Below are 13,250 nucleotides of genomic sequence, written 5' to 3'. Positions count from 1 at the left end.
CTTCAGGGTGCCAGCCTGTCATCACAACCATGTCATCCTTCTCAGTGCTTAGTGTGCAGCCTCCGGGGTGATGCAGGGTCCTTGTTCGCCCAGGGTCCTTCCAGCTCACCCACAGTTTGCATTTTTATATCAATGCTTGAAAACAGACCAGTTTTTACTAAATTGCCAGCTTGAAGCTCATGGTCTGGATGCTGCTGAAATACAAGCTGGTTTTTGGTTTCGGTGACCAGCTGGGGATGCACTGAGGAGCAGGTATGGCTTTGCCGCATATACAAGGCTGTGGCCTGTATGGTTTGCTGTGTGACTCCATTAACATTACTATCTGATGATGGAACCTGAACACCTCAAACCCCAGATTTAATGCTCCAAAGATCAAGATGATTCATTGAGGGAGACTTGCCCTGGCTCACCTCTCAAGGTGCTTGTAAGAGTGCCGTCATTGAGACAGCACAGGGTTCTCAGCAGCTGTATAGAGGACCAGCTGTGTGGATGTTAGCATGTCTGTAAGATGCTGGGTGTTACCAGGCAGAGTTTCTTTTTTATGGTTCAGTCTCACCTTAAGAGACCCACGCCTTTGTATCTCCTGGTAAGCTGGGAGCGGTGGTGGGATTGCTCGTAGGGACTGTGTTGGTGCGACCTACTGGTACTTTCTGTTCGTCAGATGAGACAGCATCCACCTGCCTGGTGGAGGGCCAGGGAGGGAGTGAGTGACCTCAGAGCTAGGAAAACCACACATCTCCCACTACAGGAAGAAGTGGCAGCCACGGGCAGCCAGCCAAAGGTTGGGTTGGATTTCCAGGGTGAGGCTGTGCACACAAGAGTCCTCAGTGTGGCTGATTGGACTTGGAGCCTACCAGGGTGGTGCTTCCCTCCTGTGTGATCTGCCAGGACACAGGACCTCAACCTTCCTAATGCTGCAGCTCTTTAAATAGTTCTCCCGTTGCAGTGACACCAACCATAAAACTATTTCATTGCTACTTCATAACTGTAATTTTGCTTCTGTTACAAATCATAATGTAAACATCTATGTTTTCCGGTAGTCTTAGGCAGCTCCTAAGAGGTCGCGACCTACAGGTTGAGGACCACTGTTCTAGCGTCGCAAGGGAAGAACCATCTGAGTTGTTGTGTTTGGTTGTGTTTGTGGTCATGTTGTCACAGACGTTATCATAAGGTTGAGTCTCTAGGTCATTCTCATGCGTCTGGAAAACTCCTTAAATTGTGACCAGAGGACATGGAAATGTTATGACAGTTTATACAGTCCGAACTGTGAGGCCCTCGCCCACCCTCCTAGTCTGCCCACCCTCAATATTATCTTTCACAGACTGCTCCTGAGAGCGAATGCCCTACCGTATTCACATTTGTTTACTGCTCACTAAGGAAAGTAGGCTGTGTTTGTTTGCTAATTAGAGGGATGGGTTTCTTCTTAAGCTACACAAGACTAAATCATTTTCGCTTCAAACAAACAAAATACAAGTGTCTTATGATTACAAATTAATATTTGTGAGTCATAAAGTGTCAGATTCAGGGAACATATGGCAGGGAGTACGACTCGTGGAACGTGTAAGCGTGGATCTGTCCTCACTCTGAGAAGTTGCTACTGTGGACTTAGCTTTTAAAGAATTTTTAAGAAAAATTTTATTGTTTCTCCTTTGACCTTCAGGGTTTCTGAAAACTCATTCATGGCTCTTGTATCCTAAAAGGTGTTTTTTTAAAGGGGTATTTTTGACTAGTGAAAGCAATAGTTTTATTTTGATATGGCTCTCTGAGCTAGGGACCTGCCTGGGATCCCAGCTACCCAAGAGGCTGAGGCTTCATAGACTGTTTGGATTGAGGACAGACTGGGCTACTCAGTGAGAGATGGTCTTAAAAGTCTATTCAGAGACATCTACGTGACTCTACAAGATTTGGAGTTCCATACTAACAACTTTAATGTCTCCTCCCCCCCCCCCGCCGTGCTCCCTGTCATGACCTCTGACCTCTTCCAGAGCTGGTCTCTCTCTCCTGATAGAAGCACTGTCCTTTTCCACGGTCAGGTTGGGGTATGGGAGAGGCTATCAGCTACCTTCTGTGCAGATTGGTTTTCTCTGTATGGTCTTTCCATGAACCCCACTTGTCCATCAGCCTGGTCCAGACCCGTCCAGGGAACCAGGAAGCTCCCAGCCAGTTCACAATCTTATAATAGTGTGAGGAAGTTGAGGGACAGGTGAAGATGTGCTTGCAAGTGCTGGCTGCATCCCTGAATCAAGCTGTGTCCCAGAGGGGATGGGAGGAATATCTGCTTGGGTGACAAGGGGAGGTTGCCATGGTGGCAACTATAGTAACACTGATGCAAGCATTGGCTCTGTTCTCCTAGCTGGAAGATGGTGAGGTGCCCAGGAGAGTGGCCTTGCACTGCCCTATGCATTCAGATGGGCTGTGTTTGATAAAAATATTTGGCGAGTGACACATGATTGATATATTATGATAGATTAAGTGGCCAGGAAAAAAAAATCTTATGCAACTTGGCCAAGCTCAGATGCCTGAAATGGGGCTGCCTGATTGTGGGCGTTTCGCAGTCTGACCCCAGTACTTACCTGTCCACTGTTACCACTCTATTCCATAGAGTCCTAATAAGATCTGGGGAGCTGATGCTTTAAAAGACACCCCCAGAGCTGGGGAGATGGCTCAGTGGGTAAAGTGCTCACTATGCAAGCATGAGCACCCATACCAAAGCTGGGAGCAGTGGGGTGGTGTGTACCTGTAACCCCAGTAAGGGGAGAGGCAGTGATAGGTGGGTGCCTTGAACTCACTGGCCAACTAACCTAAAGTGAGTTCCTGGGTTAGCACTAGAACCTGAAGTGGCAGAGGACGATGTCCTGATGTCAACCTCTGGCCACAGCACACAAATAATATTAGTGCCAAAAAATGCTGTCACTCTCCCACGCCTAGCTCCTCCCCCTTTTTACCTGCTCGGCCTTTCCACCTTCGGAGAGGCTGACCAGACTTTGGGAAGGGCTTGCTGCTCGGCACCGTACCTAGATCGCCCCGTCATCCATGTGCTCGGCACTGCCCTCCCTCTCCTCCGCGTGTGCTCTAGCAGGCCTGCCTCGGGCTAGGCTTCTCCGCTGACAGTTTGGAAATAAACATGTTTTTATGTGTGGCCCCAGTCACTGCCAAGAATAACATTTACGGAGCTTCTAATTACCCCGGAGACTGTGGGGGGTCTCTATCAGAGTCAATAAACTGCTTCATGTGATGCTGGCTAATTTGAGAATTTGTGGTGTCTTAGCTGCAAGAGAGTGTTAATTAGGAACGCCCATTCCCAGGACTCAGGTTTAGGATTTTGGTTTTAGAAATGCTGGACCACCTACCTACCTGCTGATTTATTAGCTGCTGATCAACGTAGTATTGATTAAAATATGAAGACTTTCTTCTGCTCCTCCCTCCCTGGACCAAATCCAGATGAAAACAAAGATTCCTTACAGGTGGTGTACAGGAACAAGGAAAGGGTTTGCGTCCACAGGAATGTGTTTTGAGTTAGAGCCTTGAACATATCTCCTTTCTTTTTGTTTATGATTTTGATATAGTTTGGCAGGTTTGCTTTCTTCCCTTTATTAGTTTCCATAAAGATCAGAAAGACAGTTGGAGTTTATAGTGATTTTTAAGATATATTTTATTTCTTATTTATAGGTAGGGGCGTGTGTGTGCGTACCCATGTGTGCCCACAGAGGCCAAATGAGGGCATCAGATCCCCGGAGCTGGAATTACAGGCAGTTATGAGCCATCTGACAGATTTAAGTCCTTAAATGCTCTTAACTGCAGAGTCATCTCTTCAATCCTTCTTAGCCATAAAAAAAAAAAAAAGCAAAAAAACTTTTTAAGACTTACTTGCTCTAAATTCCTTTAAAATATTCAGAAAAGTCAGCCCTGGAAGTTTTTAAAGGACTGGGGATATAGGTCAATGGAGAAACATTTGCCTAGAATGCATGAGGCACTGGAATTTGTCCCCAGCCCTGGTATAGAAAAAGAATGGCTGGTCATGGTGGCCCATGTCTGTTACCCCAGCACTCAGGGCCTGGTCAAGGCAAGAGTACGTGAATTTCAGGCTAACCAGAGATCCTGTCTCCTATCTTAACAAAACAAGCGTTACAAACTATATTTGAAGTAAACTATGATGTACACTCAGAGAAGTTCATCAGTCTTTATGGCTCTCTATAATAAGGCTGTGGCTCCTCCCGGCCCTGAGCTGCCACCCTAAGGATTAGTGTTCGACTTCCTAAGGGCTGGAGCTGCACGTGCCGGCAGACACACCCAGCTCTTGTAGGAAAATCTGTTAAGACTGACGGCTTTTATTGTTATTATTGCCTGTATATTCATGTGTACGTGTCTGTGTGTCCACCTCTCTCTTCCCCTTCCCAGGGCTGGGTTATAAAAGCATGCTTTTGCATGATTGCTGGTGCTGTGAACTTAGGTCCTCACTGACACAGCAAGCGTGCTGCAGATTGGGTCATCTCCCAGCCCCTCCTTTGTTCTCTCTCTCTCTCTCTCTCTCTCTCTCTCTCTCTCCCCCCCCCCCCCCGTGTGTGCGTGTGCGTGTGTGTGGTTACCTTTTAGTTCTGTTTACCCTGGGTGTTCAATTTGTGGGTACTTGCCAGGGTACCTTCTGAAGGTAGTCTCGTTTTTTAGAGATTGTCTATTGTTGATCGTTTAAGTTTTATGTAATCCTATTTTTCAGTGTTTTAAAGATGTTTTTAATTTACATGTGTATCTGAGAGCCTGCATGTATGTATGTGCATTCTGTGTGCCTGGAACAGAAGGGTCCCGAAGAGGGCTTTGGATTCCCTGGAGCTGGAGTCACAGGCAGTAGTGAGTCACCATGTGAGAGCTGGGAGCCTAACCCAGCTCCTCTGCCAGGCAGCAAGTGCTCATAACCACCAAGCCATCTCAACAGCCACTCTTGGGTGATTTTCTGTGTTATTAGAGTCCTTTTCAGAAAGCTCTTGCCTGTGCTTGTAGCTTGAAGTCTTGGGGCCAGCAAGATGGCTCAACAGGTGAAGGGGTTTGCTGCGAAGTTCTGTGACTTAGTTCAATCCTTGAACCCTCTGAGAGGGAAGAGAGAACGAACTCCATAGCTTGCCCTCTGGGCTCCACATGTGTGTGCCACAGACATTATTCAAATAAATAAATACTGTATATTTTCAGACTGTGTCTCGTAGTTACTGTGTGGGTTTATCTCTGGCTCTTCTACCCCGTTGTTCTGTCTTTGGGACAGTAGCAGCCGCTGTTATCACCGTGACTCTATAGTATACTACAGAGATTGAGGTTGGACTTGGTCAAACTTCCAGCACCGTTACGTCCGCTAAGGTTGGCCTTAACCATTTGGGGTCTTTGTGCTTCTATGTGAACTTTAGGGTTTTTGATATTTCAGTTGGGGAGGAACTACCATTGGGTAGAGAGTGCAGTGAATCTGTAAATTGCTTTTGATAATATTTTCACAGTAGTATTCTTTTTTTTCAGTGGTTTTTTTCGTGTTTTTATTTTGTGCACCGTGGAGTGCAAAAGGCCAGAGTTCAAATCCTGGCTTTGCCATCAATTAACTTTGTGGCAAAACATTTAACCTGTTAAAGCCTTGGTTTCTTCATTTGTGAAGTAGGGGTAACAACAGTACCTACTCATAAGATACTGTTTGGAAGACAGAATGAGTTAACGTTTAATAGGGCTGTCCAAACAGTCAGTCCCTGGCACACAGCGAGCGCTCTACATGTGTGGATTTGCTAAAAGGAAACCTTGACAACAGTCTCTGATAGTAATACTGAGGAGTTCCATGTGGACAGGCTGAAGGCCAGTGTTGATGATGTGACCAGATCCTGTGTTTTCCTCCCGAGCAGAGTGTTCTGGTGTCTTATTCCACACTGACTTGTGAGCAGCTCTCTAGAGGACTGGTGGGAAGGTAGTCTGAACACAAAGTCCTGGCTGGAAAAACACGTACTCAGGAAAGAACTGGGGCTCCCCAGGAAGAACTTTAGAAAAACAACAGTCTGCTGCTTGCTTCAAGAGTAGAAAATGAGGGAACTGGAGAGATGACTAAGAGGTTAAGAGCACTGGCTGCTCTTCCAGAGGTTCTAAGTTCAGTTCCCAGCAACCACATGGTGGCTCCCAACCACCTATAATGAGATCTGGTGCCCTCTTCTGGCGTGCACACATACACGCAAGCAGAACACTGTGTACATAATAAATAAATCTTTAAAAAAATTCTTTGTGGAGGGATGTGGAGCTGCTCTGCTGGGCTGTGACCTGCAGGCTCAGGGTGGGGGTTTCAGTAGGATACCAGGAAACCTCTCATGCTACAAGCATGCTGCAGTTCAGACGGATGCTGTTGGCGTGATGGATGGAGAGCCATCCCCTGGTTTCTAAACATGTCTCCAGAGGCTTCAGGATCATCATAATCTCTGGATATTTTTTAAAAAATGTTTCCAACACCAGATTGTCAAGGAACCACTGTTACAAAACACCCTTAAAAATGCCCCATGGTTTCTGTTGATTCCAGCAGCTCACAGTTGGCTTCGGTGTTTGAAGTTGGGACTGCTGTGCACGCCCTGTCAGTGGGGCAAGAGCATCAACGGCTCAGATACTGGTATATCATGTGCACCGAGTAAGTGCCCTGTGGTTAAGGGAGAGGAGGGGCACTTTGCGCATGCTGTTTCGCATCATCTTCCCCCCATACGGCCAGAGTGGGCAGCACTGCCGGCCCGGGCTGCCTGACAGCAGATGTCAAGAATGTTTAGGCAAGTCTTCAGATCGTGATTTGTCATCTGGCCTTCTCCAAGTGGATCATAATGTGCCCACTTCAGGGAAGTCATGGTTTTAAGACTTTACGTTGGGAACTCTGTCAACTCCCATTTTGTACAAATGAGTCTCCTGCCTCACTTTTGGAGAAGAGCCCCTCAGCTCTTGTCCTCAGCTACACTAACAACCTCAGGGAGACTCACTGCGTCCTCTTGCCAATATAAGGATGTCCCTCCTCCATCCCACCTACTCCACTTACTTCCTTGAAGGATATCTGTCATTTGTCTCCCCACAACGTACCCTCCCTCAAGTGCCTTCTTGTCCTGGCAGGGGCCTTCCTCTGTTTATAGACGACTGTGAACACTCTCTGTCTGTCACTGGTGTCTATCTGTGCACCCTCAGCTCCACCCCGAGGCTTCTGTCAATCTCAACTCTGTTCTCCCCATAGGCCTTCTCTCTTTTCTCTCTTTCCCCAGTTGGCTCTAGAATTTGTGGAGCATCTCTAGTCCACCCCCTGCCCCCGCAAATCCCTGTCCTGTTTCTTAGAGCTCCGTTCACATTGTGCTGCCCTCCTGTTGTGTGCTGTTTCCTGTTGTGTGTATCTTGGGAAGATGTTAGGAACAGGTTCACGGAGGCCAGCACTGGACATTGTGTGTGAGGTTCAGCAGTAACCCAACATCCCCAGGCTTGACCCTGGACAGGGCAATTTTTCTCATGTGTCTTCTGTGTGTCGGGCACCTGGGACATAACACTTTAGCTCATCCAACCCTCACACTCTCCTTCGAGGGGACCTATCCAGAGCACATGTGGCCCCAGCCTCGGTGTCCCACTCGCTGGCCAAAGTTGCCGCTTTATTATACCTCTCGGGAGGCATGGACCTTAGCTTGGCAGGTCTCCTTCAAGAGGCTCAGCTGGGAAAGGTGTCTCTGAGACACACAAGTGGCAGGAGCTGAAAGCTAATGGGGCTGGTAGCTGAATAGTGCCGGAGACAGTGCAGGCGTTGCTGAGCGTTGTAGAGCGCCCGGGTGGGAGAAAGGGAGCAGGCCAGCCAGCAGGTGCAGGAACTGTTACCCCAGAGCAATGGAGTAAATTTGTGGTTCAGAAACGGGGTCTTGCAGAGCTGATCCCGTCTTGCTGCTACCACTCCATGGCACAGCCCTTTCATCTGTTTTCAGGCTCGCTGTACTCACTGCCAGTTACAGAATTCCCTCTTGTGCTCTGGCTGATGGAATTTTATTTACTTTATTATCGTGCAAAGATTTTTTTTCCCATCAAATTCACATCTTTTATTTTGCCTGAAGACGTTTTTATTTTACCTTCACTTAAAAAAAAGCCTGGTGGGGCCGGTAAAATGACTCAGCAGGCAGAGGAACTTGCTGCCAACGCTGAAGACCCACATGGCAGGGAGAACGGACTCCCACAAGGTGTCCTCTGACCTCCAATTACGTGCCATGGCACACTGACCCTCCACACAGAATAACTAAATATAATTAAAAAAAAAAATTAAAACCTAGAGCTTGTGTGGCCTTCATGGAGACACTGGGGTTCCTCAGCCTGTGTGCAATAGGGAAGAATTCCTGTCTGAATCGAAGCCATCTGGTAGTGTCTGTTTGGGAATTGTTTGTATATTAAAGAGAAAGAGAGATCCTGGGTGCTGGGTCTGATGCGTGTTTGCATCCTGGTGTTACTGTAGGTTTGATTTTCACAGGCAGACAACGGACTCTTCTGTGAGGCTGTGGGGCCAAGCAGGGTTTGGGGGGGTGAAAGTAGCCCCCGAAGTCTCTGAAAAAGTCCTGCACCTCCTGCCCCCAGCCGTCCGTCCAGGGGGCTTTCCTCTTGGTGAGGCAGAGCCTCCTCTGTGCATCTAATCCCTGGACGGTAACATTTGGTTTTTCTCTTCTAGACCCAAGCGGCCGAGGCAGAACAACTTTTCGATGTTTCCCTCTCCCAAAGCTTGGAATTTCAGAGGGGTGAGTAGTGTCTGTCCTGAGTGCCCTGTCCCGTTGGGAACAGCACTCTGCTTGGTGGGGACGTGGTGTGCTACACTTCGCTCTCCTAACAATCTTCACCCGGGGGCAGCACCTGTGTGTCCATGCACGGGCGACATCACTGCCCTGGACACAGACCATGTTGCTGTAGGAGACTCATGTGAAAATGGCAAGGTCTATCATGACAATGTCAAGGTCGTCATGCTATGCTCCCTGGGGCGGAGGGGAAGGGACTGTGAAATCTGCCAATCTGACGGTGATGGGGACGTTTAAGGCACTCGTAAAAATTTCTTTTTTAAAAAATATTTATTTATTTATTTATTATGTATACAATATTCCTTCTGTGTGTATGCCTGAAGGCCTGAAGAGGGCACCAGACCTCATTATAGATGGTTGTGAGCCACCATGTGGTTGCTGGGAATTGAACTCATAACCTTTGGAAGAACAGGCAATGCTCTTAACCGCTGAGCCATCTCTCCAACTCCTCGTAAAAATTTCTTAAGTACAAAACAACAGACCTTTCCGTGCCTATGGTCAGTTCTTATCATCTTGTGTTGACGACAGTCACAGTACACAGAGAACCCAAGGTGCTCAGGTGGCTCTAGAGGTGACTTTTGGGTCTGTGAGGATAGCTCTGAGCACGTTCACTCCCAGACCATCTCCTAAGATGTCCCTCTGCCCAGCACTGCACTACTAAATGGGCTGTTCCGGGCCCCGTTTCATCTGTGATGCTGAACCCTCTCAGGACAGTTGTTATGAAGCTGGCTCCTAGGTGCCCCTTACATCATATCATTGCATTCAGTTAGGCACTTGCTGCAGTAGCTTGGAGGCTTGGAAGCCTGGAGCGAAAGGTGAGGTGTGTTGCTCGTTCTTGTTTACCGCTGTATCCCTAGGCCTGGCTAACGTTCAGTCTGTTGAAGGAACGGATGACATCTCTCCTATTTTGTTTCAGGTCTTTAGTCCATACTATTCTGATTTGTTCTAACTGGTCCTAGTCACACTTTGGAACTGTGGACAGAGCACAGTTACTTATTAAACTGTGAAACGTGGCACTAATTTTAATTATTTATTTATTTATCTACCTATTTGTGAGTGTCCGTGGCACGTGCCGTTGTGCACGTGTGGAAGTTTGACGGTGTCTTGCGAGTGGGGGCCAGTTCTCTTCTTCCACCATCTAGGTCCTGGGATTGAACGCAGGCCATCTGGCTTGGCGACAATCACCTTTACCCACTGAGCTGACTCACTGTTCCATGGTACTGTTTTTGCTTGGGTTAGCGCACATTTTTCACTGAGTACAAGGAGAATGGTACCAACTTCTGAGGTAGGTGTGGGACTGACTGAAGCAGGTCTTGTACCTGTCACTCACGGTTTTATCGCTAAATCTCCATTTCCAAAGTATGTGCAGTGAATGATCGTGACCATCAAGAGATAAAAAGTTTCCAGGCAGTGGTATACGCCTTTAATCCCGGCATTAGGGAGGCAGAGGCAGGTGGATCTCTGTGAGTTCGAGGTCAGCCTGGTCTACAGAGGCAGTTTCAGGACAGGCTCCATAGCTACTAAGAAACCCTGTCTCGAAAACGAACAAAATACCCAAAGAGATAAAAGGCTGTGGGGTGCAGTAAATTTGGGACCTACTGAATGTGCCATATGAAACGTGTTCGTCCCTGCAGGACATATCAGAGATTTGTTGGGTTGATGTCTGGAGAATCAACAAGGGGAATTGGAAGTTGCGGCATTTCCCAGAGCCACTGGCCAAAACTCTCTTGCCTGCACAGTCTAGACACACTTTGCAAGTTGGCCTCTGTTGGCACCTTTGGTCTATGGAGAAACTGATCTTGTGTGAATGAGGACGTCTTATTGAGGGCCACATTTTCAGTGTGTTATTAGCCAAAAGTGGCAGGCACACTGGGTAGAAAGCCACCTCAAATTACTGAGGGACTGTTACGATTTTAGCACTAAAGTCCCACACTTCAGGGAACCCTCCACCCCAGGCCAGCTGGGTTGATTATTCTGTCTATGATCTAGCTCCCTTGGAAAGTTTTTTTTAGAAAACCACATCTATAAACGGCAGAGGCAAGAGGATCATGGGTAATGAATAGCGGGTAGTTTTCTGTTTCAGGAAATCTCTGCCTGAGAGCTTGGGGACCGCGCGCAAGGCCCCAGGTCTAATCCCCCTGTTGTAAAATCAATGAATTGGTAAGAATGTCTCAACTTGTTGAAGTGGTACGAACAACTAAATTCTAACCGGTGCTTAGGCCAGTGGCGGTGTTCATCTTGGTTTCTTGTTCTTACTTCTGGCTCTAGGCTTCATGCAAAATTTAGACAAAGTGGCACCAAGATACACCAAAAGGAAAAGCTCTGGGCCCAGCTATCTCTCTCTGCCCTGGAGAAGGATCCTCAGTGACATTGGGGGTAGAAGGGACCCAAGAGAGTGTAAGCAATCTCATTCCCAGCAGAACTGGCTCTGTGGTGCAGCGAAGCACCCAGTGTGCCTGGAGGTGGACCTTTGCCTTTTTGCAGGGTTATCTGGTGATGCAGATCTGTAATGCAAAGTCCACCTCGGGTCTGTAAGGCTGAGCTGTGCACACTCTCCCAGGCTGGGGTCCCAGAGCACAGCATCCCTGGAACACTTAGTTTCCTCCTCTGTTTAGAGAGAAAGGGTTCAGACTCTATGTGCTAGCAAATCTGCTGTGTTTGTGTGTGTGGTAGCGGAAGCCTTTGTAGTGTAAGCGTTTGCAGTTCCGGGGTTCTTTAGCTTGTGAAGGAGGAGGATGCTGAGCATGCTCACCTGGGTCCTGGGCGGCTGTCATTAAGGAGGGCTGAGGTGTAGAGAGAGGTTGTGAGTAGTGTACTGGAAAGATGGATGACCACATTGTTCTAGATGTGAGGTGTAGAGGGGCGTGCACGTGAGAAAGATCTGAGGGTTAGGAGTAGCCGAAGATCAGACAGGGATATCACGCCGCTTTCAAAGGCCTGGCAGAGCGAATTGTACAGCAGCCTCGTCACCTCCCTGAGAATCTGCATCGTTGGTCCGAGAAGCATCAAGCCTGTGCTTTTTCTTAACTGTATCCTAGGAGTTCGTCTCTTGCCAGGTTCAGGAAGGGTTAGCCATGCTGCACGCTTACACAGTCGGTTCGCCTTGCTCCAGGTTGCCCTTGTTAGCAAACACTTCACTGCCCTCCCCGCAGTTCCCACTAGGTGTGTCTCCAGCCCCGACAAGGCTGGTAGTGTGCCCATCTTTCACCAGACCCAGGGTGCCGCAGATGTATTCACACACAGACACTGAGAGCATTGTTTGGCTGGCCTTGGTGGGGACTTTGGAAACAGAGTGAAAGATAGATCAGAGCAGGAGGAAGGAGAAGGGCAGTGAGGAGGGGCCCCGAAGGCTGTGTTGATCCTCTGTGCATTTGTTCCTTTTCTGGTTGTGAAAATGCTTAACTCAGAATCTCTGTCTGTCTGTCTGCCTGCCTACCCCCCCCCCCCGTGTGTGTGTGTGTGTGTGTGTGTGTGTGTGTGTGTGTGTGAGAGAGAGAGAGAGAGAGAGAGAGAGAGAGAGAGAGAGGCTAATTGACTGGCTGAAAGGGGAGCTCAGTGGAGCTGTGACCTTCTTCCTTGTCTCTGCCTTCCAAGGCTGGAATTAAGGCAGGCTGTCATTCCACCTGGCATTTTGTGGGTTCCACGGATCCAAACTCCAGTTATATGACAAGTGCTTTAACTGCTGAGTTGCTTCCCTGGTCCATGGAACTGTGGCGTTCTTGCTCTTGTCTGCAGATGAGCTGGGAAATGCTTCACAGGGACCCATTTTCCACAGTGCAGTGCTGGAGGCGCCGTAGCTCCGTGGACTGCAGGAGACATTTTAGACACTTCCTTGGCTGTTTCTCTAGGGCCTAGTCTTTAGTTAGGAAGACATCTGGAGACTCTTGGGTTTGGAAGGACATCCAGTATAGCCTCAGCTCTCTCACTGAAGTTGAAGGCCTAGTCAGGACTCTGGTTGTCTTCTGGTGATGAAGTCAAGGTAAATCGCCTCAAGTGAAGAGGGAACTGATGGGCTAGGATTAGGGTTAGGGCCTGGGCCACCCAGACAGTGTCCCTCCTAATGACCCGAAAGTCTGCAGTTCTGAGGTGATGCCTTATGTCGTAGATGTCTGCCTCTCCACAGAAGAAAATGACTTGCCTGTGACCACACATCGTAAAGTAGAGCCCAGACTCCAGCTATCTGTGCCTTGAGTGACACTTTTGTGGGACGTCTTTTCCATGTGAAGTTATTTGCAAGTGGCAAAATATCTATACTATTTGTCTCACACCCACTTTCCAAACAATAAGGGGCTTGGCAAAGGCATAATGCAAAGTAAAAAAACCCAGTAGAAAAAATTGTGAAGGGTTGGAATAAGCCATCCTAAAAAGGAAATCAAAAAAGTAAAAATAAAAAGTAAAATAAAAAGTAAATAAATAAAAGTAAAATAAAAAGTAGTCAAATCGTTCATTTTAACTGATGTT

General features: G+C 47.8%; 1 protein-coding gene across 2 annotated transcripts in view; it reads left to right on the top strand.

Annotated features, from left to right (window-relative positions):
- Arhgef3 (Rho guanine nucleotide exchange factor 3) overlaps positions 1-13,250 on the top strand; it is a 295,751-nt gene that overhangs the window by 92,141 nt on the left and 190,360 nt on the right. For both annotated transcript variants that reach the window (XM_048420871.3, XM_085687791.2), the window contains exon 3: positions 8,669-8,735. In XM_048420871.3, coding sequence (XP_048276828.1) covers positions 8,669-8,735 — 67 coding nt within the window. The remainder of the gene's footprint in view (positions 1-8,668; positions 8,736-13,250) is intronic.

The sequence above is a fragment of the Myodes glareolus genome, chromosome 5 (genome assembly GCF_982192425.1).
Source record: "Myodes glareolus chromosome 5, mMyoGla1.1, whole genome shotgun sequence".
Lineage (NCBI taxonomy): Eukaryota > Metazoa > Chordata > Mammalia > Rodentia > Cricetidae > Myodes > Myodes glareolus.
This window is presented reverse-complemented; position numbering and strand designations above follow the sequence as displayed.